This window comes from Martes martes, assembly GCF_963455335.1.
Source record: "Martes martes genome assembly, chromosome: 12".
Lineage (NCBI taxonomy): Eukaryota > Metazoa > Chordata > Mammalia > Carnivora > Mustelidae > Martes > Martes martes.
Window position 1 is genome coordinate 85,036,367 of NC_137900.1, and position 21,382 is coordinate 85,057,748.

Sequence of the window (21,382 nt, forward strand, 5' to 3'; positions counted from 1 at the left end):
CCTGGATGGTAACCAGTGCCGGGCAATTAGTTATGGCGGCGGCAGAAGCGCTATGGGTGGGGACTGGGAGAGCCAGGAGAGGATGCGGATGGCGGTAACTGGCTGCAGGGGGACTCAGTGTTGCACTTGGCACCTGTCCGCTGGCTGGAAGAAAAGCTCTTTGCAAGCTCTCTGAGGCAAGGTTTCCCCACAGTCATCTACGGCTTCTGAAGAAGTTCTAGTTTATTTGGCTACCCTCCGTCACGGGCCTTCCTTTCCTCACCTTGGTTTTCTGTGTTGTTATTTTTAATCACTCTGGTAGACTGCCTTCCTTAACATTGATATCTTGAGGGAAGGAAAGAATGAGTAGCCATCAACGTGAATCATGGCTTTCGTACAAATCCAACATACCAATTTCTTGGTTCAGTTTCTTTGGGAGAACAGAGGAGAAGGGGAGGGGAGGCTGGTCTTCCCAGGACACAAAGGAGGCAACGAATGGACATGAAGGGTGCACAGGCTCTAGATAATTCGTTGAGGGCTCACTGCGGAGACACCCTGTGTTAGCCTCAGAGGGTACTGAGTCACAGGGAGGCTGGCCTTTACCCTCGAGGACCTCCAGTCTGGGGCGGGGGGGGGGGGGACGACGCCCCAGGGGAAACAGCTGCAGCCGAAGGTCGGGCCAGTTGCCCTGACTGTGTGCACAAGGTGCGTGGACACAGCTCCCACTTTGCACAGTCAGAGAAGGTATTAGAGGATGAAACATCTGGCCTGGTCCGTGAAGGACGAGGAGTTCATGTGGGGGACAGGAAAGGTAAGGACATTCTAGGGAGCGAGGACTGCACAGGAAACAAGTGCAGACGCTGGAAAGCCCTGGTGTTCCTGGCTAGTGGTCGGTGTATCATGGGGAGGATGGCAGGCAGAGCCAGCTCTCGAGGGCCCAGGATACGGAGTCTATATTCCGGAGGACTTTTAATCAGATGCATCAATAATCAGATTTGTGGCGGTTTGGAAAGACAACTCTCACTGATTTGAACAGAGAGACAGACTGGATCAAGTGGGTATATAAATGAATAAAACACAGTAATGTAATTATGGGGATTAACTCCTAGCACGATTTTTGGTTCCAGCCCATTATTAGAAATTTTGAGCTTTAATTAAAAACACTGCAGATTGACCTAGAAAGCATTCTATGTTGTAGGACAATATGAAATTTTTACCCACTCATTTATTCCATACTGCTTTCCAAAATTACTCAGTATCTTATTTCAATGGTCCTTTGGAATATTAAAACTCCTTTTATCAATCAATCAACAAGTCCTTATTGCTTGTCTACGATTTGCCAAGTGCAGTGTTTGGCCATCCAAGAAGAACAAAAGAGGTCTTTCATTGAGGAATTGCTTACTCTCGGCCAACGGCAACCACTTCCAAGGGACCTGCCGTGGCAGTGGTGTGCTCAGCCCGCAAGCAGGAGAGAACACTTCTCACATTATGCTGGGGTTGCCTGTTTACACGTGCAACCCCAAGAAGACAGGGAACGCCCCCAGGGCAGGGATGGTGTCCTCCTGCTCTCAACTGTATCCCCAGTATGGCGCCAGGTCCACAGGAGCCCCCCAGTACATACACACTGATAAACCCAAACAGAGGCTTTACTGGCTTCTGAAGACCTAAGCACCTAGCTTCCAACACACAACAAGACATCGTTTGTAACAATAGCGAGGGGGTGAAAAACTCAGTGATGTGTTCTCCATCTTCCTAGGAGCCTTAGGTGTGAAAAACACCACAGAGCAGCAAGAGGTACACATTTTTGGTTTTGCCATGAAAATTTCCCAATTGCACTGGTCTCAAAGGAGACTCCCAGAAATGCTCTAGGACAGCAACATCCACTCAACACGCCCCGGCCAGCTTCCTGAGACGAGGATGCTTCTCCTGGCTCTCCTTGCCCTCACCTAAGGATGCTCTGGATAGCCTCACTGTGCAAGCCTGCACCTGGCACTAGACGGCCTGGCTTTGCAAGCAGAAGCATCTCTGGCTGAAAGAATGGAGGGCCCCGGGCTGAATGACCACTTTGCGGAAGGGGGTGGGGTGCGTGGGGCAGGGGAAGCGGGGGACTGCCAGGAGGCTCAGGAGGGGCCCTGGGGCTCTATGGGTCTGCACACTTACCCGGACTGTGGAGAGCCACTGATGGTAGAGTTTATCGCTGCCTGGGAAAGAGGAGTTAGAGAAGTGGTTAAAGCATATGCTTTCAGGAGTTCCTCGAATTGCTTAGCAAGCAGGATTTGGAAAGTTCGACATCTGGAGAATCACATGGAGGCTCCCATGCTCCGCTCCCTATAGGAGGGCGTGTTGAGTTGCTGCCACAGGTTTTCTTTCCAAAACAGTGATCTGATCCTCTCAGTGGCCCGAGTCGCAACCTAATTCCTCCTTCCTCACTGCCCACTGGACAGAGGTGGGGCCAGACTCCTGAGCATGCCTGATTCTCTTCTCCAGTCTTGTCTAGGTCCCACCCTCTCTCGGCCTTTCCATCCTGTCCGCCCATCCCCCCCCCCCCCCATTCTCTCACACTGTTCCCCTTGCTGGCCACCATTCCCAACTCTCTCTGCTCAGGATGCTCAACCAAAGGCTCCAACGTCATTTCCTCTGTAAGTTTCTCCCACCCCTTCCTCTGAACAGTCCTCTAAAGTGGTAACCCCCACTCCAAAGCCCATATTCTCTGAAGTTCTGCGAGCCACCCCAGGGCAGGAACCAGATGGCTGCATGTCCCCACACTGCGGGACACATGCTCAGCCCCAAGACACTTGAGTAGTGACAGGGAGAGAAAAAGGGAGGCATTGTTGGGGAACTTGCTCATTTTATCCGGTGGGGTAAGAAGGTCTTATCACTGGACAGCTTTTCTAGAAGCTCCGAATGGCCTGACTTAGTTTAACAGCACATAAAGCTCATCTTCTCTTCGGAACCCATGTTCCACTCCGAGCGCGCTGCGTCTCTGTGAAGCTTTCACACTACAGAGTGTGGATTCGTGGAGTCCTGTTCTAACTGCCTAAAAGCCTATTTCTGCTCCTTTTCTTGCACTGGTTTAATCTGTATTTGTTTTTAGTTATGCATCTCTTTCTCCTACCAGTAGACTCTGCTCCTTGAGGGTAAAACCTGGTCCTCTGTTTCTTACTCTATGGGGCTCTGGACGTGGCAGGAGCACTGACTGGCTCTCACGTCCGTGGACTGGTTTTATGGGCGCTTTTGTGCTCTCTGTGTAGCTCAGGCTGGTCAGGCCTGTGAATGGGGTTTTGTAGGTGAGTTTATTCCTGACCCCATGAATTTATGGACCACCAGTTGTATCACAGAAGCATAGTCCAGACCTGGCACAGGCCCAGCAATAAAAGAGTGGGTCAACGGCATGATTACAGTGAATTTGCATTTGGTTTGGCCTTCGCTGCCACAGGCTAAGGCTTCGGGACTTGGAAAGAAGGCCAGACTGGGATTCAGGAGGCAGGGTCCACCGCGAACACCTCCCTGGCCCTCAGAGGCCACCTCCGAATCATGAGAGGGTAATCACTCCAGGTCTAATGGTCTGTGGAGACCAGGCAGCGACAACTTTCACCTTTTAAAGAAACACTCGTTTAGCAGTGGTCCTGTGCCAGCATCTGTCCTTGCAGACTCCGAGTCAATCTCCACAGGACCCCCGTGAGGCAGGCCCTGTTCTCCTCAGCACAGAGATGGGGACACTTCAGATGAACAGGTGACATGGCCTGACCAAGTTCTCACGGCTGCCCTGGAGGCGGGGCCCGGATGTCAAGCCAGCTCTCCTAACTCAACGCCTCGAGTCCTCTGAGCTGCAGCATGCCGGCCACTATGTGTCACTAGACTCTGGCCACCCAGGGGAAGCGACTGACCCCCAGACAGAGGATCTCAGGCCAAGTGCCTCTGTCTCATCAGAAAACGAAGAGGAATTTCTCACAATTTCAAGGCTGAGGGTGAAGTGAGTTTCTCTCCAACCCACACTGAAGGAAAAAGAGAAGCCACAGCCACTCCCTGCCACGCACACTCTAGTCCCACATAACAGCCCACGGCACAGGAGGGAAAATGAACCGAACTCACCAGCGTACTCGCCCGTGCTGATCTCCTCTTCGAAAACATCACTGAAACCTTCGCCGGAATTGAGAAGGTCCAGTCTACCATCTATAAACTAGAGAAAGAAAGAACAAAAGCGTAACCGCTTGTGCAAAGACACAGGGGGGAAAACCATTCAGCTGGACGCCTGGGTGTACACCCAAAGAACCACCACATTTCCCAAGACAGGGAAGGGCCTTTGGAGCAGTGAGTTAAAAACAAACAAGTTTTGAAAACACTGGCTATGCGTTGACGGTAACTTGCTGAATGCCACTTGACTGGCACATTTGTGGAGGGGCTGCCTGGCTACTGACGCCCCCCTGCACCCATCCCCCTCCCCAGACCCTGAGCCCCTCTGGCGGGGCCTGGGTCCCTGATGCCCACAGCTTCCGCGCTCACAGTAAGACAGCTGCGTAAATCCCCGTCGGGGGGTCCAGACAGGCCACCCCCCACGGGGAGGGCTGCGTACCTGCTTGAAGAGCTGCAGCTGGGTCGCGCTCTGCAGGAACTGCCTCATGGCTCCCGAGCGATAGTGGGACACGAAGGCTTCCTCACAGAAGGTGATTGGCTCCTCCTGGGAAACAGAGATGGCAGAGGGGGGTTGGAGGAGCGGGGTGAGGGTGGCGGTCAGTTCTCACTCTCGGTTAGATGGCTCTTCTGCATCTGACTGATTTAATTCTCATTTACTTGGTCGAGTGGCTACTGTCATCAAAGGCTTTCTGTTCTGTGGAAGAGGAGGCGGTTTCAGAAAGGAAAAGTCATCCCCCAAAGTCCCAGGGCTGGTAGGAGGCCGAGATTCTGAACCCTGCCCCTGGCCCCTTCCGGGGGAGCCGGTCGTATCCCAGCAGCAAGTTAGTGGGATGTTCCCTCCAATGTGACAACTTCCAGACTTTTCTTTTCACTTTGAAGAGAATCCAAGCAGCACCTTATGCAGGAGGAGCCCTGTCACATAAAACTGCCCAGCTGCTCTTCGGGCAGCGGCGGGTGGGGGGATGCTGGGGGTGCAGGGTGGTGGCTGGGCAGTCTCCTCCCCCACCTCAGCACCTTTTGCAGTTCCCGAGGCGCCAGCCGTGGAACACACTTTGAAAACCATCTACACGGTAATCTTGAACAAGAGCGAATTATCATTTTATTTTTTTAAAGATTTTTATTTATTTAATTGACAGAGAGAGAGAGAGAGAGAGACAGCAAGAGTGGGAACATAAGCAGAGGCAGTGGGAGAAGGAGAAGCAGGCTTCCCGCCGAGCAGGAAGCTGAATGCGGGGCTCGATCCCAGGACCGGGGGATCATGACCTGAGCCAAAAGCAGATACCCAACGACTGAGCCCGAGGCGCCCCATAAATATCATTTTAAAGTAATTATTTATATTAAAAAGCAGGGCTAATCAAAAATAGGATTTACTGCCCAGTCAACTGTGTGCTTTACACCGCTCGATGAGCAGTCATGCATTCACCAAACTACGTTTTCTGAGTGAAGAAAACAAGAGCCGAAGCTGAAGCCGCGTTCCATCCTTGTAGTCAACACCTCGATCCTTCTTTGAAGGGACCTGGAGTGCTCATCTCCTCAGACAAGTCTTTAATTTCAGTGGTGTATCCTCAATTCTGAAAGATCAGACTTTGACACCTTGAACTGAATTAAAGGTGCCCCTCCCTTCACAGACTTGGCGGCAAACACAGAGATGTTTGAAGCTGTACTTTTATCCTGTTTTAATGAGTTACGTAAGTGTTAAATTTACTGTCTGGCTGCTGTGAATTCCAAGGGTTCCTCCTGCTTAAGTCTGGCCAATATTAGCTCAGCAATGGCGCAGACATTTCGCAAAAGGTGTAAGCATGACCCCCCAAAACTAGGTTGGGGGGAGGGCTTGTTTTTACACAGGTAAGCCCCACCTAATTTTACAAAGGATCTAAGGCAGCCTAAACGAGCATCCAAAAGAAAGGGGAAAAAAAGTAGAGCTAAAGAATACGTGAATGTATAAAATATGTTTACTTGGGAAAAGAGTGTCTGGATATGCAGGTCCTATACGGTTTCTAAAACAAAGGTTCAAAATTAGCTCTGAGCTTCCTGCCTGCGAAAGCAAAAAGGGAAACAGGCAAACTTTATATTGTGAGGACACTGTGAGGACAATTTCCTCACTCCCCAGGAAAAAACTTTCCATGACATTGACTAGTTTGGCACGGATTTACATCTTTCTTGCTGAACAGCTGGGAGATGGGCTAGTGATAACAAACTAAAGCCCACCTAGCATCCCACCCCGTGGCCTGCCGGTTCTGCTTCCATCCTGGGAAGCACAGCAGGGCAATTATGTTCCTCTCCAGGCCATCCCACCCATGAGTGGTGTCACCTACACACTGATGGCCTGTGATAACATCATAGCTCAGACCTCCTTCGCTCCAAAACCGTATGTCTCAATCCCACCTGGATGGCCCATTAGCACCTCAAACTCAAAATGGACCAAACTCCCAATCATTAGCCCACCTGGATTATACCCCACATTTGTTTCTTTCTTAAGTTGGCATTATCATAGCTCTCCATGGACCTATCACACTGCCCAAGTCCCTCCCTGCTTCGCCAGTGAAAGGAATCAAGTTTGTCTCTGCTCACCATCTCTCTGCCCGCCAGGGTGGAGATTTAATTCTGTGTCCCTTCCAGTTGCCTCCCTCCATCTACTCCAATTCTCTGAGATTTCTAAAATGCACATTGGATCACGCTACTATCCCACCCAGGAACTTTGACTGCAGAGGCATTATGCTGGGTGGTTATTTGGTTAACGTTTTCCACTAGACTCTAAGCTTCATGCGGGCAGCAATGGCACCTGTTTCACTCAACACCATACACCTAGTGGCGTGTGTCACGTACACAGGGCCCTATGTGGGAGAGGAGAGGAAAAGTCCTAGCACCCTAGCAGGGCAAACAAACCCTTCCTAAGCTGAGCCCAGCTTTCTTTTCCAGAGTCCTTTTGTGTCCCTTTTCCTCTGCTCCCCCAGGTACCTTCTGCTCCCAATGCATCTCCTGATCATATGCTAAGTCCTTTCCCACCTGCTTCCCGCTTTTTCCAGGGCTGCTCCTTGCACCTGCACTACACTTCCTTCCTCTCGTTTCTTAAGATTGTATGTATTTAGAGAAAGAGCCTGATCTGGGACTGGATCCCAGGACCATGAGATTATGACCTGAGCCAAAGGCAGACACTTAACGACTGAGCCACCCAGGCGCCCCTATTCTCTTAAACACAGGCTTCTGTGTGTGGTAGTCATTCTTGCTCAGTGCTCCCATTTGGCCTGGCGTACCCCTGGGGGCTGAATCTTCACTGGTGTCCCCTGTGACCCGGACCTCCAGAGGGCAGAGGCCTGGCCGGACTCCCCAGTACACTGCCGGGGGACAGCGCCGAGCCCACCCCCCAGTTAGAAGCTCAGGGACATTGGCTCTAGAACCACAGGTTGAGTCTGACCCTGGTTCCTGCCACAGGAGCCCAGTGGTCTCGCTGTGGCTGACACCACTTGACCTGACAGTAAAGAGGTCTCAAAACGCGACACCAGGTGAGTGACACTTGTGTCCGGGGAGTGTAGAGCTCCTTGGAGGAAATGCTCGCTGGAGTTGTTAGCATTCACTCCTAGAGCTGTGGCCCAGCACTGCCAGGAAGGAGTCTGCTGAGGGACCAATAAATTCGAGAGAGTTTGCCACCAGATTTGTGTGGAAGGGTAGCCTGAGGCAGGATTTAGCTGCAGGAGAGCAGAAAGAATCTCAGCTTTGGGGAGACATGAACATTTGGGGCCTGTTGTCTCCTTAGTGCAGGCGACATCCCCCCGGATCAGATGTCTGTGCCATATAGACGGACAAAAGGACATGGGCACGGATGGAAAAGATGAAGGGAAAATGTGACAACGGGGGCTTTTTCTGTACAAAGCTTCAAGAACACCACCAGCAGTGTCAGTCAGCCATGGGAACGAGTAGCACTAGAGAGCGCAGTGCCACCCACGTGGGGCGGCTCGCCAAGTGTCCACAGGAGCCAGGAGAGGAAAAGGCTAACCCGCCTCGGGCAGCAGGTCAGAAATCGTGAGAGAGAGCGGGCACATGTCAGCGGAGTCCAAAAGGGGGAATGGGAATTGGGTGAGCAAATCCCATCTGTTCAGGGCAACCTTTCATCCTAATCCTGGTGAAAAACAGAGACACAGTCACCCGTTGTCCTGTATAAGGGTCTGACTGGCCACAGGCTAGGAGGGCTCAGACCCCTGGAGCTACTCACTTTCTAAGGAAATGACAGCCACCACAGTTCACCTAATTGTTACAGAATAACAGGGAGGGTCACTTGCCCAAGGTCCCAGGACCCATAAACGGCAGAGTCAAGATTTTATATGCCATGGCTCCCCAAGCCCAGCCGTCACGCACGTGGTCCACCCCCGGCCCGGGGCTTCTCTTGGGGCATCCGTTCAAACTGTTTGTCCGTGAACACCTGCGAGAGCACAGGGGAGTTCTTGCAGGTGGAGGCCTTCGGGTTCTCCTGGTAGATGGGTACTCACAGCACCTACGCTCCCGGGAGTAAGCAAGCCACCAGGAAGGCTCTTTCTGCCCCAGGCCCATCTGTATCAAAGATGCTGAACCATCTGGCCCAGCTACTCCTGGTTCCCCCTCCTGTAGTTGAAATGGCCACCCCACTCCACTCTCTGCAGCGGAGAGGAACAAGGCAAGGTGTCTTGTTAAACCCTCCTTTGTAAGAATTGCTGATTTAGTTCTCCTGTTGCGTTGATTAAATCTTTTGTCTTCTTAGGCGGCACTCAGCAATGGGACTACTGGCTGATAGCTCCGTGAGCGCACGCGAGGCGAGCCGTGAGTGTTCAAGCTTAGATCACATTAGCAGAGTTCTTCCATCCATGACCCGGAGGACAGTTAAACACAGCTGCTTAACCCTATCAAGGATTCTGTTACAGACAGACAAGTTGTACTCGCGGATTATCTTCTTGACATATGCAATCAATTGAAAATTTCGTTACTAATGAATCCACCTTTGTTAACAGGTGAAAATGGTGATTCCAAGCGTTTCTGATACTTCCAGAAATAAACGGCTTTTGTCCACAGCACTGTGGGTCCTGGCATAAAAATAAATTCTCCTCTCAGAGTCTTCTGAGGGGACAACTCTCCTTGTTCTGCTGATCCATACTTATACTACTAAATTCTTATTTTCCTGTGCAAATTTATCAAAATTCTGTGTGTACATTTACTCTACAATTCTAAGAAAAAAAGGGGTTCATTCTTTATGGCCCTTGCTTAAAATTTTAAAAACAGTAATTTTGGAAGATTTATCCATTCACACATCTTATTTTATTTTATTTTATTTTAAAGATTTTATATATTTGACAGAGAGAGAGAGAGAGAGATCACAAGTAGGCAGAGAGGCAGGCGGTGGTGGTAGGGGGGAAGCAGACTCCCTGCTGAGCAGAGAACCCAATGTGGGGCTTGATCCCGGGACCCTAAGATCATGACCTGAGCTAAAGGCAGAGGCTTAATCCACTGAGCCACCCAGGCGCCCCTCCATTCACACATTTTAAAAACACCTTCTATGTGCCAGATTCTGCATTACAGGAATACAAAGATGAACAAAATACAGTTCCTGTAAGTAATACTAATAATCAGTTGAAGGTGGGGAGCAGCCCAGGGGATAGTGCCAAGAACAGCAGGATGTTGTGTTTATGGCAGCACTGCTCACGGTAGCCAAAAGACAGAAGCGATCCAAGTGTCTGTGGATGAGTGGAAAAACAAAATATCCATACAATGAAATATTATTCAGCTTTAAAAGGGAGAGAATTTCTGGCACAGGCTATGAAATGGAAAACCTTGAGGACCTCATGTTAAGTGACAAGCCAGTAACAGAAGGACAAATACTGCTTATTTCCACTTGTATCTAGAGTCGTCAACTTCTTAGGGACAGAAAGTAGAATGGTCATTCCCAGAGGCTGGATGGGGAGGGATGGGGAGTTGTTCAGTAGGTAGAGACTTTCCATTATGCCAGATGAAGAAAGTTCTAGAAATGGGTGGTGGTGATCATTGTACAACAGTGTGAATGTACTTAATGCCACTGAACTGTACATACACTTAAAAACGGTTATAGGGGTAAATTTGATGTTATGTGTATTTTACTATAGTTAAAAAATTTTCTTAATCTAAAAAAAAAGAATGTTTATAATTGTGGAAGCTGGGCAATGGGTATGTGGGAGTTCATTTCCTTTGTATAAATTTGAAATTTTCCATAATAGAAAGTCTAAAAGAAAAGCTCCTATTACCAAGGAATCCTATCTAGTTCAGGGAACAAATAACCACAATACAGTGTGAAAATGGCACATCGGTGGTGGACTGGTTATTTTTATTTTTAAATGTTTTTGGGGGTAAAGGCCCTTTAAAAAACCCTTAAGATTAAAAAACAAAAATGGATTCAGTTAAGGTAACACAATGCGGTGAACAGAGAATGTGTCTTGGAGTCAGAAAGACTTGGTCTTGAACTGTGGCTCTGACCACACCAGCTGTGTGACCTCAGGTGACTTGTCATTCCCCACCTATGACACTTACTCAAGGCCAGTCCAACTCATAGCGTTGCTTGGAAGATGACGGCAAAGTACAGCAGGCAGATTTTTCACAAATAGCTATTTTCTTGAGGGCAGAGATTGGGTTTTTCCAGGGCGGGTGACATAATTTGTGGGACACAGGGCAAAATGGATGCATGGGAAGGAAGGGCCGTGAAGTCTCGAAGTGCCATAGCAAAATATAAAGCTTTTTCTTTCTTTCATGGTTTCTTTCTAGGCCCATAATGGAGCTTTTCAAATTTACTATTTAATGTCATTCTATGTGAAGAAAAAAATAAAAATTTAAATTATTAGCACGAATCTTATTGCCCAACTCTATACCGTGCCATGCCAGTTTTAAATGCGAACATATGTGGAATCGTATTTCGTAACTCACAAACGCATTTGTATTTTGTCCTTATCAGACAGTGGAAATGCTGCACAAAACTCAACTGTTTTTATTTCAGTTCTTGATGTACACATATTCTACTAGCGCTCTCTGCCTTCGGCTTACTGATGAGAAAGGAAAAAAGGAAAAGTTGCTCCATCCGTTCCTTCTAGGCCGTCATTTGCACAGTGAGTGGTAGCAGGCTACTACGGGCAAGTCACGTGAACGAGAAATGGGCTCATTGAGGTTCTCAGAACAGCACTGCCTTCTGTCAGCACCGAAGCGCGTTCTAGTTCTAACACAAAGCGGGGACCGTTGGGGCTGTCTGTGGCCCACTGCCTCAGTGGTGGACCTCACAGCTTTACCTTGTAAGCGCTCTGAGTCTCACTGAGCCCCCATGTACTGTGGGTCCACTGCAGCTCTGTGCAGGCGGCACCGAGGGGGTTCTATGGGGCCGGGATGGCAAGACTCCAGGAAGGACAGCAGTGCAGACGTCCTCTGCTCCTGCACACGCTCCACTGTCCCATAAGACTACTTTTATAAAGCACAAGTTTCAAGGCAGAATTATCAGGAATTTGAAGATTCCATTGGGCATTGAAGGAGGCACAGATCTTTCAGAGTCCAGGACCCTGTGACTGCACAGGCCCTGCATGTCCCTGGCCTCCTCTCCCGGCGGCTGACTCTGTCATCTGACTCAGTGGCAGGAGCACAGAATAGCTTCGAGCACGGTGGCGGGTCCATGTAAGTGGGGTGTCCAAACTCTGGCTCAGGACACTCAAGGCTATTTGTGACCTTCCCCAGCCAAATTTTCTTGCTACGACATCTTGTCTACCTCATCCGGACGCCCATCTCCAGAGACTCTGGACGGTCTGCTGCCAATCTCTCCCTGCACATGCTCCCCTCTGGCTTCCTTCTTCACATTACCTCCTCTGAGCACCTCACCTGATGCCTTCAGGTGACGAGAAGCCCACGGAGCCACCTTGATGTCTCCACACCAACACCACCAGTGCCCAGCCAGCCCAGCCCACTGCAGGAGAAAGCAGGCGGGGGAGTGCACCATGGAGCTGGGTTCTGGTCCCAGCTCTGCCCCAGTGTGCAGAGGACAGCACCTCTCAGATCCTCATTCTCCCACCTGCCTCAGGGGGCTACAGGGGGTCAGGGGGGAAGGACACGCTGGTGTGGTCAAGTAGTGTTCATCCCTCTATCCATTAGAATCACTTCAGGGGCTTTTCAAATCCCCAATGCCAGGGCCACAGTTTCTAAAACGCCCCAGGACTCCAGTATACCCAAGGCTGATAATCACTGATATAGATACAAGAGATTAGCACAGCACCTAGGCCAATCGACACTCGTTTTTTTTTTTGTTTGTTTTTGTTTTGTTTTTAATTTAAGAATGAAGAGAGTTGGAAAATCTGGCCCCATTTATCACCAGCAGTCCCAACCTGGTTGTATTTTGTTTAAATACCTCCAAATTCTTAATAAAATACCCAAGTCACTGGCTAAAGGGCAGGGCAGCCAGGAACCCTGTTCTGAAGGTGGAGGGGGGCTTTCTAGGCCCTGCCAAGTAGCTCATTCTGCCCCACAGGCCACGTGGAGAGCCCACACTGAGCCCCCTGCCCGGGGCCATGGCACCACTCCCAGAGCTGGGTCCCCGGGGGCCGCCGCTCACAGGGTCAGGTGTGGCGGCTGCCCACAAAGCAGGGTGGGCTCCCAGCCAACACTGAAAAGGCTCAGCTCCGTGTCTGGTGCAGAGAAAACAAAATCCTGACTGGAGGCACAGGAGGGAGGGAGTGGGACAGCTGGGTTTGACTGCAGTAATCTCAGGTCAGCCACAGCAGGCGGGAGTCCAGGGAGAAGGGAGCCAATGCCCGCTGAGTGCTTGCTGAGGCGCAGTCTGACCCTTCCCCTCGCTGGATCCTAACCACAGCCCTGAAACACTCACAAAGGACTCCCATTATACAGATGGGGAAAGGATGTCCATGCAGGCCAAGAGTTTCTGCCCGAGGTCGCCATACTGCAGGGTTTGAACAACTCCCAGATCCACACACGTTCTCCCCTCATCGAGGTGGACATGGGCAGGTGGGTGTCGCATGGCTACGTGCGGATGGCTCGGGCCGCGCTGGCCCAAGACAGCTTTCTGAACCATTTGTGCAGTGGCCCAGGCACGCCGGGGGCAGCCTCCCGGCCTGGGCCCCCAGCACCGTAACAAGCCCTAAACAAAGAATCAATGTGTCACGGGGGAAGCCGGCTCACTGTTCGGATGATTTAAGTCAGGGGGAAGGCGGGTGTCCAACAAGAGCTACTCTGATAATTTGCAGGGGCGGGGGCTGCCGGGAAGACAGTAGCTGCCCGTTCTGGCCAGCCGCTCTGGTATTGACAGAAGCCCCCACACACACTCGCTAGATTACAGTAAAGACATTCAAATCACAGGCGCGTCGGCCCACGCCTGGCTCCTCTGCGCCAGCAGCCCCTTCCTTCTGCGTTAACCGAGACAAACAGGGAGAAGTCAGGAAATTCTGATTAGTGCAGGAACGGCAGATGAGCGGGGAGGCCTGTGGAAGCTGAGGAGACACAACGAAGAGGGTCTTCGTGCATACCGGCTTAAGATTTTCTCTCCATAAGAAATGCAGATGGGAATCGGCTCTACTAGGAAAGCAGGTGCAGTGATTAAAACCAGCTCCCGCTTACTGAGCGCTGGCCCGGTGCTGGTGGTTTTACATGCATTATCTCACTTACTCTTCCCCCCCATCCTGTGAGGTACGTGGTGTTATGATCTCCATTTTACAGATACAGATACTGAGGCTTAGGAAGGTGAAGTCTGGCCCTGGGCTCACGCAACACGCGATGGTATTTGACCTATCGGCCGCCCGGGGCTGCTCCGGCAGTTCAGAGATGCACTAGACGGCAGTGATGAGGAGAGGGGACTCTGGAGAAATGGGCGTGTTCTGGCTCCCACTATGTGCTTAAGGAAGCCATCTCATTACCCGGAGCCTCCGTCTGCTTCCGGATATCCTGGAAATAATACCTACTGCGTGCTCTAACTGCCCAGTACCATGATGTCGGCAGCTCCAAGCAACAGTGTCCGGCTGAAGTGACCAAAAGCTGGAGACCAGGCCCATGCTGCAGGACAGCGACAGCTCCCCTCCCCAGTACAGAAGCCAGACGGGACATGCCGAGATTGCAACGTCAAACTCCTTTTTTTTTCTTTAAGATTTTATTCATTTATGTGGCACAGAGAGAGAGAGAGTGAGCACAAGCAGCGGGAGCAGTAGGCAGAGGGAGAGGGAGAAGCAGGCTCCCCACTGAGCAGGGAGCCCAATGCGGGACTCGATCCCAAGACCTTGAGATCATGACCTGAGCTGAAGGCAGACGCTTAACCGACTGAGCCACTCAGACACCCTCAATGTCAAACTCCTGCTGGACCTCCATCTTGGCCACACCAGAGTCTGCCTGTCACTGAGGGCCAGACACTGGGTTTAACACACTGTCTGTTGCATCCCAGGTCCCAAGAAAGGAGGTCCTAAACGGATTCGAGAAAAGGGTTTCAGTTTCCTGAGAGTGAGGAGAAGACAGTTGCAGGGAGTGTGCTGCAGAGAGGGTAGGCTCAGAGGGCCTGATGGGCCCCTGAGAGAGACGTCAATGAGCCTGAAAGGCACCGGCAGGAAAACCAACATTAGCTGTAGCTGCAGGAATACAGGACCCACAGGTCAAAAGGCTAAAGGACATGGAGATAAAACCAAAGAATCACAAATCAGTCGAGAGGAAGGAAAAATCCCAACCCTGACTGAATTCAGCACTGCCCGCCAGCCTTGGGGACATGGCCCTCAGGGTGGTCCTCCAGGGCACCACATGCTTATGATCACCTCTCTCCCCAAATGTCACTCGTTCAGGGCCCATCTCTGGTGCCTGGTGGGGGCTTGTGCTCACGAGGCCTGGGCAGCAAGCTTTTTCGTCATGAACGGATGGCAGCGTTGTGAAGGGGAAAGAGCACAAGAAGAGTCAAGCCACCCACCCCACCTCAGGCCTTATTTCCTGTTCCTCGTACAGGCCTCGGTTTCTTCATCTGTAAAATGGGAAGGTGCTACGCTAGAAGACCTTCAAGGTACTTTCTAACGCTAATGTATGTTGTTTCTAGGCATGGAAAGGGCCTTTCTCTGGGAGGTCACCCACAGCCCCTGACAGAGAAATGGGTCCCAATGCACAGCCCTCGGGGCAGAGTTGGGAACAGAGGACACACTCAGGTGAGAATGATGGCTCTGCTGCTTACTGCATGTGGAACGTGGTGTACGGCCTGAACCCTCTGACTCCCATTTTCTCATTCATAAAATGGGGGAATGCTTCCTCATGGGGGGGGGGGGGCTTGGGAGCAGCAGATGATTCATAAAAAGTGCTCAGCTCAGGGCTTGACCTCTAGAGGGGCTAAACTCTACCAGTCTTCTGCCCCAAATAACGACAGTTCTTTGCCCAAAGCACACTTTCAGTGATTTACTTCAAGCAGCCCTGTTTCAGAGCACGCGACATGCGCTACTTGCCCCAGACACATGTGGGGTCACTGGAGTCAAGACCATGACTCAGAGCAAAGGAGGAAAGGACCGGGCACAGCAGACACACGCTAACTGTGGTGGAGGGATGGACTGGCGTAATAACCCTATTAGGAGAGGCTCTTTTATCCTCATCTTACAGAGAGAGGGGACGTGACTTGCCCAAGGCCACAGAGCTGGGAAGAGCCAGAGCTGTACTTGAAGTCAATGCTGTCTGACCCCAAAGCCCAGGCACACTCTCCCTGCAACACCCCAAGGCACTCTGAGCATGCTTAGTTGCTCATTTTCCCCCCCACTCTAGGAAATTTCTGGGGATTTTAAGATACAGATGATTGTCCACACAAAAATGTCCTTTCCCACATACGACACAGCCCCAGTCAAAGGAGTCCAGAGTCTCTAGGTGGGGATTATGTATCACCTGGGACTTAAGAGGCTCAGTACAGCCCAGAGCTCCATGAATGGGGACACAGATGAGCCTCTGTGAGCCTCAGTTTCCTCATCTGTAAATTGGGGATGTTATGTGCTTCATCTCGAAAGGTCTGAGATGATACAGGATTTGTCAAGGCACCAATACTGAGTAGCACACAGAGGAGCTCAGCGGAGGTTCAAGTCCTAACAGCGCTTTCAAATGCCCTTTGAGAGCTGGGCGTTGCATTTTGTGTGGAACCTTCTATACCTTCCACTCAACGAGAACCTGTGACTGGGGTGCTGGGAGGGCACCGACCGAGGACTTTGTTGGGGAGGGTGGGGCCCAAGAAAAGCCACAAGGGGGAACAGATGCTATAAAAACCAGGGAGCAGGGACTCGCTAGATGGAAAAGCAGAGGACGGCAGGAGCAGACGAGTGGGGCTCTGACGGGGCCCCGCTGACACCTGGCTGTGAGGAGCTGGTGTCTCTTGGGCTCCGGGGGCACATCATGTCACGGAGGGGAGGTGGGGGTCAGTGAGATGCTGATGCTCTCCTTCTTTACTCGGGGGCACCTTCCCTGAGAGCCAGAGCTCTGAGCGGTGGGGGATGCTGGGCCCTGGTACACACAATTGCTCAGTACGTGCCGGAGCTCATCCTGGAGCAGCCCACACAGCCCTGAGCGGAGGCCCCTGGGTCCAAGGAACAGACCTCATCCACAGGGACAATTACCGGAAGGGCTTCATTTATTCAGAGCCTCACCCCTGAAACCACCCCCCACCCGCTGCCAGAGGCCAGGCTGCGCCAACAGCCACCCTGTCACTCCCCTTGCCCGGCTCCCAGTGCCTTCAGATCCAAGCGGAGAGTGGAGTTGGAGAGAAGCCCTCCAAGGTGTGACCCCGTGCATTGGGCCAACCACAGCTCCCTGCCTCCCCAGACACCCTGCATTGCCACGACACGGAGCCAGTCACAGCTCTCCAGGCTGGTCCGAAGGCTCCTGCCTTTGCAGGTGCTGTACCCTCTGCCAGGAGGGCCTCCCACTCCTGCCTCTTCAGGCTGCAGAAGTCCCCCCTCAGCCTTCCAGGACTAACGTGGGGACAGCTGCCCTGCAAGGCTCCCCCTCACCTCCTTCCTGCCTTGGGGCAGGTTAGGTGTCCCTGGTCTGGTCCCACAGCCACTACACTCGCCTCCGCCATAGCACTCGCAGCCATCTCTGCGCTGCCCAGCTGTCCTGGGGTCCCCTCGCTAGAGGCCGGACTCCCCGAGGGTGCGGGCAGCGTCTCCACTGTCTCTGCACCTCCAGTTCCTAACAGGGGACCCAGGTCAGTGCAGACACTCCCGTGCTTGGTGAATGAATTATTCACTGCCGACAAGGCAACGGGAACGTTTCTGAGAAAGAGGACAACACAGTGCAGAGCCAGACAGACAGACCGAGGCCGTGCAGAGGAGGGTGAGCGGGAGGGAGGAAGGGAAAGGGGAGAACGCGGTATGTGTGCAAGGAGGGGCCGAGGCGGGAGGCGGGAGGCCGGGAACGCCGTCTAATTAGACCACATGTGCAAGCAGCATCTGGCTCAAAGCACAGCAGTTTACACCGCTCCTGGAGTTGTCGTGGAGACAAGCACATGACCAGCCTGGAGCCGAGACTCAGGGGCAGCAATCCAGATGCACTCCTAACATATTCTGACAGAGAGCAGATGGGCAGCTATTTGCAGGGCCAAAAAATGCCAACTCCGCTCCCCTCCAGACCTGCGTGCCCTCACTGATCATTTTCATCTTGTAAAGTCATTCTTCTCTGCCCTGGAACCACCAGTTCCACCCGTGCAGGAATCAGTGTGAAAGCTGCTATTTTTGTAGTTCCCCGACCATCGCAACTTCCGGCCTGCTCCTATGGGTGAGGAAATGCCACCGCCTTTAGTGAAGGGGTCCTCGGGAGGCTGGGCTCCACTGCTGGAGGCTCCCCCTCCCCACCATCTCTTTCTCGGTGAATAGTGTTTAAATTCCTCACTCTTTGGGCCCCGCCAAACAGATCCAGGCCTGGGAACAGCACTGTGCGGGGGAGCGGGGGTGGTGGAAAATACAGGCTCCAAGGCTGAGTGCCCACCAGCCGGGTACTTGCCTTGGGCATGTACTTGGTCCCTCTGAACTGTTTACTCCTCTGTAGAATGGGCTTTGTGACACCTACTTTCACAAGATTATTATAAGGATTAAATTATTAAAGAAGATCCCTGAAAATTATAAAAGTCTACATAAATTTTTTACTGGGATAAAGGTTCTTTAGAAACCTCGAAGATTTTAAATAGAAAGACTTAGCAGAATAGAAGGAAAATGACAATCTTAGGCTCTGTAGGAAACTATACTTTTTCACCTACACGTATGGCAAATATCTCTCTTTTGAGGCCTTTGGTGAGTGGGAAAACACCTACTGTTGGAGAATCAAGTTGGGTTTGAATTCTGGCTCTGACACTTGCTTAGCAAGATGATCTTGACTGTGTAACGTAAAACTCTCTAGAGCCTCAGTTTCTTCATCTGTAAAATGGGAATAATCATTCTCATCTCCTGTGAACGAATTCCACTTGTAAGTATTGGGACAATATATGCAAACTGCCTAGCACACAGCAGACACTCAGTAAACGTCATTCCACTTCCCTTCTCCCTCGTGGTTTAACAAATCAGGTAAGACAGGCTGAGAAAGTACAGAGCAGCGCGGGTTCAGTCACAGCATGCTGGGATCCCACCTACTGGCTGTGTGGCCTTGGGGAAGCCCTCATCTTTTCTGAGCATCCGCGTCCTCTTCTGGAAGAGGAGGGGATATGACCTACCTGGTCATGTTGTTGTGTGGTTTAAAGGGAACAATGAACATAAGGCTGACAGCATCCAATAAATGGTTGTTGCTAGGGTCCTCCTCACCCTTCCTGAAGAAATCCTTCTGGAAAAAATCATGACTTATGTGGGTCCAGCCTGGGGCACAGAGGCTGCACAGTCTCAAGAGAAACGGATTTCAATTTTGATGCTGGGGAAGTAAAGCGACGTGAGGACCCCGAGTGGACGTGTGGGCGGCTCCGGGTGTGCATCAGGACAGCTGTCAGCCTGGGGCCCCCGGTCTGCTGCCTGAGTGGCATCCAGCAGGCCCGTCCAGGTGCAAAGAGGCTTATTTATAAAGCACGCAGGGCTTCCCGCTGCCGCATGCTCGCCTGCCATCACAGGTGTGGGGAAGGCCCAGCTAAAAATACTGCTAACGTGGGTTTAATGTCGCCCAGCAGAGACTAATGATTGTTTTAAGTAAATATTAATTATAAGAGTCACCCAGATAGAGCGCTGGAGTGGCGTAAATATTCCCACATCTACATATGTAGATGGAGAGACCATTTGGGGAAACGATGTCTTATATGCCTCCCCCAGGGACTTATTTCCTGGCTGCGTACTCTCAATATTTGGGGGATTCCTGTTTAAACTATCTGGGCAGTGTCTTGATACGCAGGATAGAGGGAAGCTTCCTTATTTGAGAGATGAGCTTCTCCAGACAGGATTGCTGATTCAGTTCTGTTGGACCCTTCACATGAGAGCTCGTCACCACAGTATGGAGAGCCCAGATTTGGTTCAAGGCCTGCCCAGCACACTGGCTGGCTGATCTGGGGCAAGTGTCTGCCCGAGGGCCCCAATGTGGGGCGTCAGCAGTCTGAGATGGTGCTCTTGGTCTAGTGCTGTCCCCCGGGCATGCTTTCTCCCTCCCCAAGTCTCAGCATCTGCACCTGTATGGGAAGCCAACTTCGATCAGTGGTTCCTACGTCCAGTATCCCAAGGAGACTCACCAAAGGAGGTTTTAAATGCAGCCTCCTGGGCCACGGCTCAGACCTTTGTGCAACTGCTTAGATTCTAATGCATTCGGGAACCTGGGGGTGGGGTGGGGTGGGGTATGGAAGGGGGTGTTGGGGCTGGAAGAATAGTAGTAACAGGAGTAACAGACCCATGTGCTTTCCCTATGCCAGGTACCCAAGGGTTTTACATATACCCACTCCATTCAATCCTCACAGCAACCCCATGAAATAGACACAGTCGCTGTCCCATGTTATAAATGGGAAACTGAGGCACAGAACTAGTAAGGCAACTTCCCTGGGTTCACACAGGCAGGATTTGACCCAGGTGGTCTGGCTCTGGTCTGACAGACTGTGGCACCAAGAGGTCTGTGGCTCTGCTTCTCTTTTTCATCACCATATCCCCATGCCCAGGGCAGAAGCTTCCAGAGCCAGTGATGGACACAGTCATTAAACACTTAGGCACTTTTACACAGGCTGCATGGCATACTACCCCAAGGAAGCTGAGATCCACTTTCAGATGGACTCAAGGGCTGGACCGTATACTGAGCCACTTCAGGCCATTTTCCAGTGAGGGTGAGACCGGGGTTTGAGGCCAAGCCTGGTTCACTCCTTCATCTCCTACCACAGCCTAGTGGGACATTGGCAGCAAATTCCTGGCTCCATGGGAGGGATATAAGGATTAAATGGACGTGAGACACCTTTATAAATGAAACTGATTACTAAATCCTTCTGATTGATTGCCTCAGTTTCTCCCAAGGCTGTTACCTTCAAAGACGAGGGGGCTCAATGAACATTTGTTGACTGAATGTAAACACATCAATTGCAACTATGACCCCACCTGGTTCTCAGAAAAGGGCAGGTTCGGGGCGTCTGGGTGGCTCAGTGGGTTAAAGCCTCTGCCTTCGGCTCAGGTCATGATCCCAGGGTCCTGGGATCGAGCCCCGCATCGGGCTCTCTGCTCAGCAGGGAGCCTGCTTCTCTCCTGGCCTCTCTGCCTGCTTGTGATCTGTCAAATAAATAAATAAAATCTTTAAAAAAAAAAAAAAAGAAAAGGGCAGGTTCTTAGAGGAGAGTCTTTTATACCCCAGACTCTTTCAATGGGACACGTGGACAATAATGGTCCTAGGTGAGGACAAGGCCACTGGTCAGGGCCCCAGATTCTGACTTTCTAGGACCTGGATTCATGACCTTTCAGCTCCTGACCTCTGTGCCCCAAGTCCCTTCTGTGATAGACAGTGTCGAGAGAGGAGGGCGGGACGGTCTCTGACCCAGCAGGGCCTGGGATAGACTAAGCCTAGACTAAGCCCAAACCCAACCTTGCTCTGCAGAAATCCATTGTGAAAATCCCAACCTCCATTTTACAGTGGCATTATTAAGTCTTCCAAAGGATTTGGGAGGTCGTCCAGGGGATGAGCGTCCAGGGGATGGGCATCCAGGGGATGGGCTAAAGTCCGTGCCTGGGGTACTGTGACTTCCAGCCATTTCCCTGTCTGAGGCTAGTCCATGAAGTAAGGACAGTTTAGTACCCAGGAAACGGCAGGCTCCTTTTAACACCAAGGCAAACGGGTGACTTATCTCTGGGAACATCAAATAACCATGACT

The 21,382-nt window shown here is 51.4% G+C and overlaps 1 protein-coding gene across 1 annotated transcript in view; it reads right to left on the reverse strand.

Moving 5' to 3' along the window:
* Positions 1-21,382, reverse strand: part of DENND1A (DENN domain containing 1A) — a 494,905-nt gene that overhangs the window by 60,812 nt on the left and 412,711 nt on the right. Inside the window, exons 14-16 of the mRNA XM_080819425.1 lie at positions 4,553-4,657; positions 4,072-4,159; positions 2,140-2,180 (exon numbers count right to left, since the gene is read on the reverse strand). Of these exons, the coding sequence (XP_080675551.1) occupies positions 2,140-2,180; positions 4,072-4,159; positions 4,553-4,657 (234 nt within the window). The remainder of the gene's footprint in view (positions 1-2,139; positions 2,181-4,071; positions 4,160-4,552; positions 4,658-21,382) is intronic.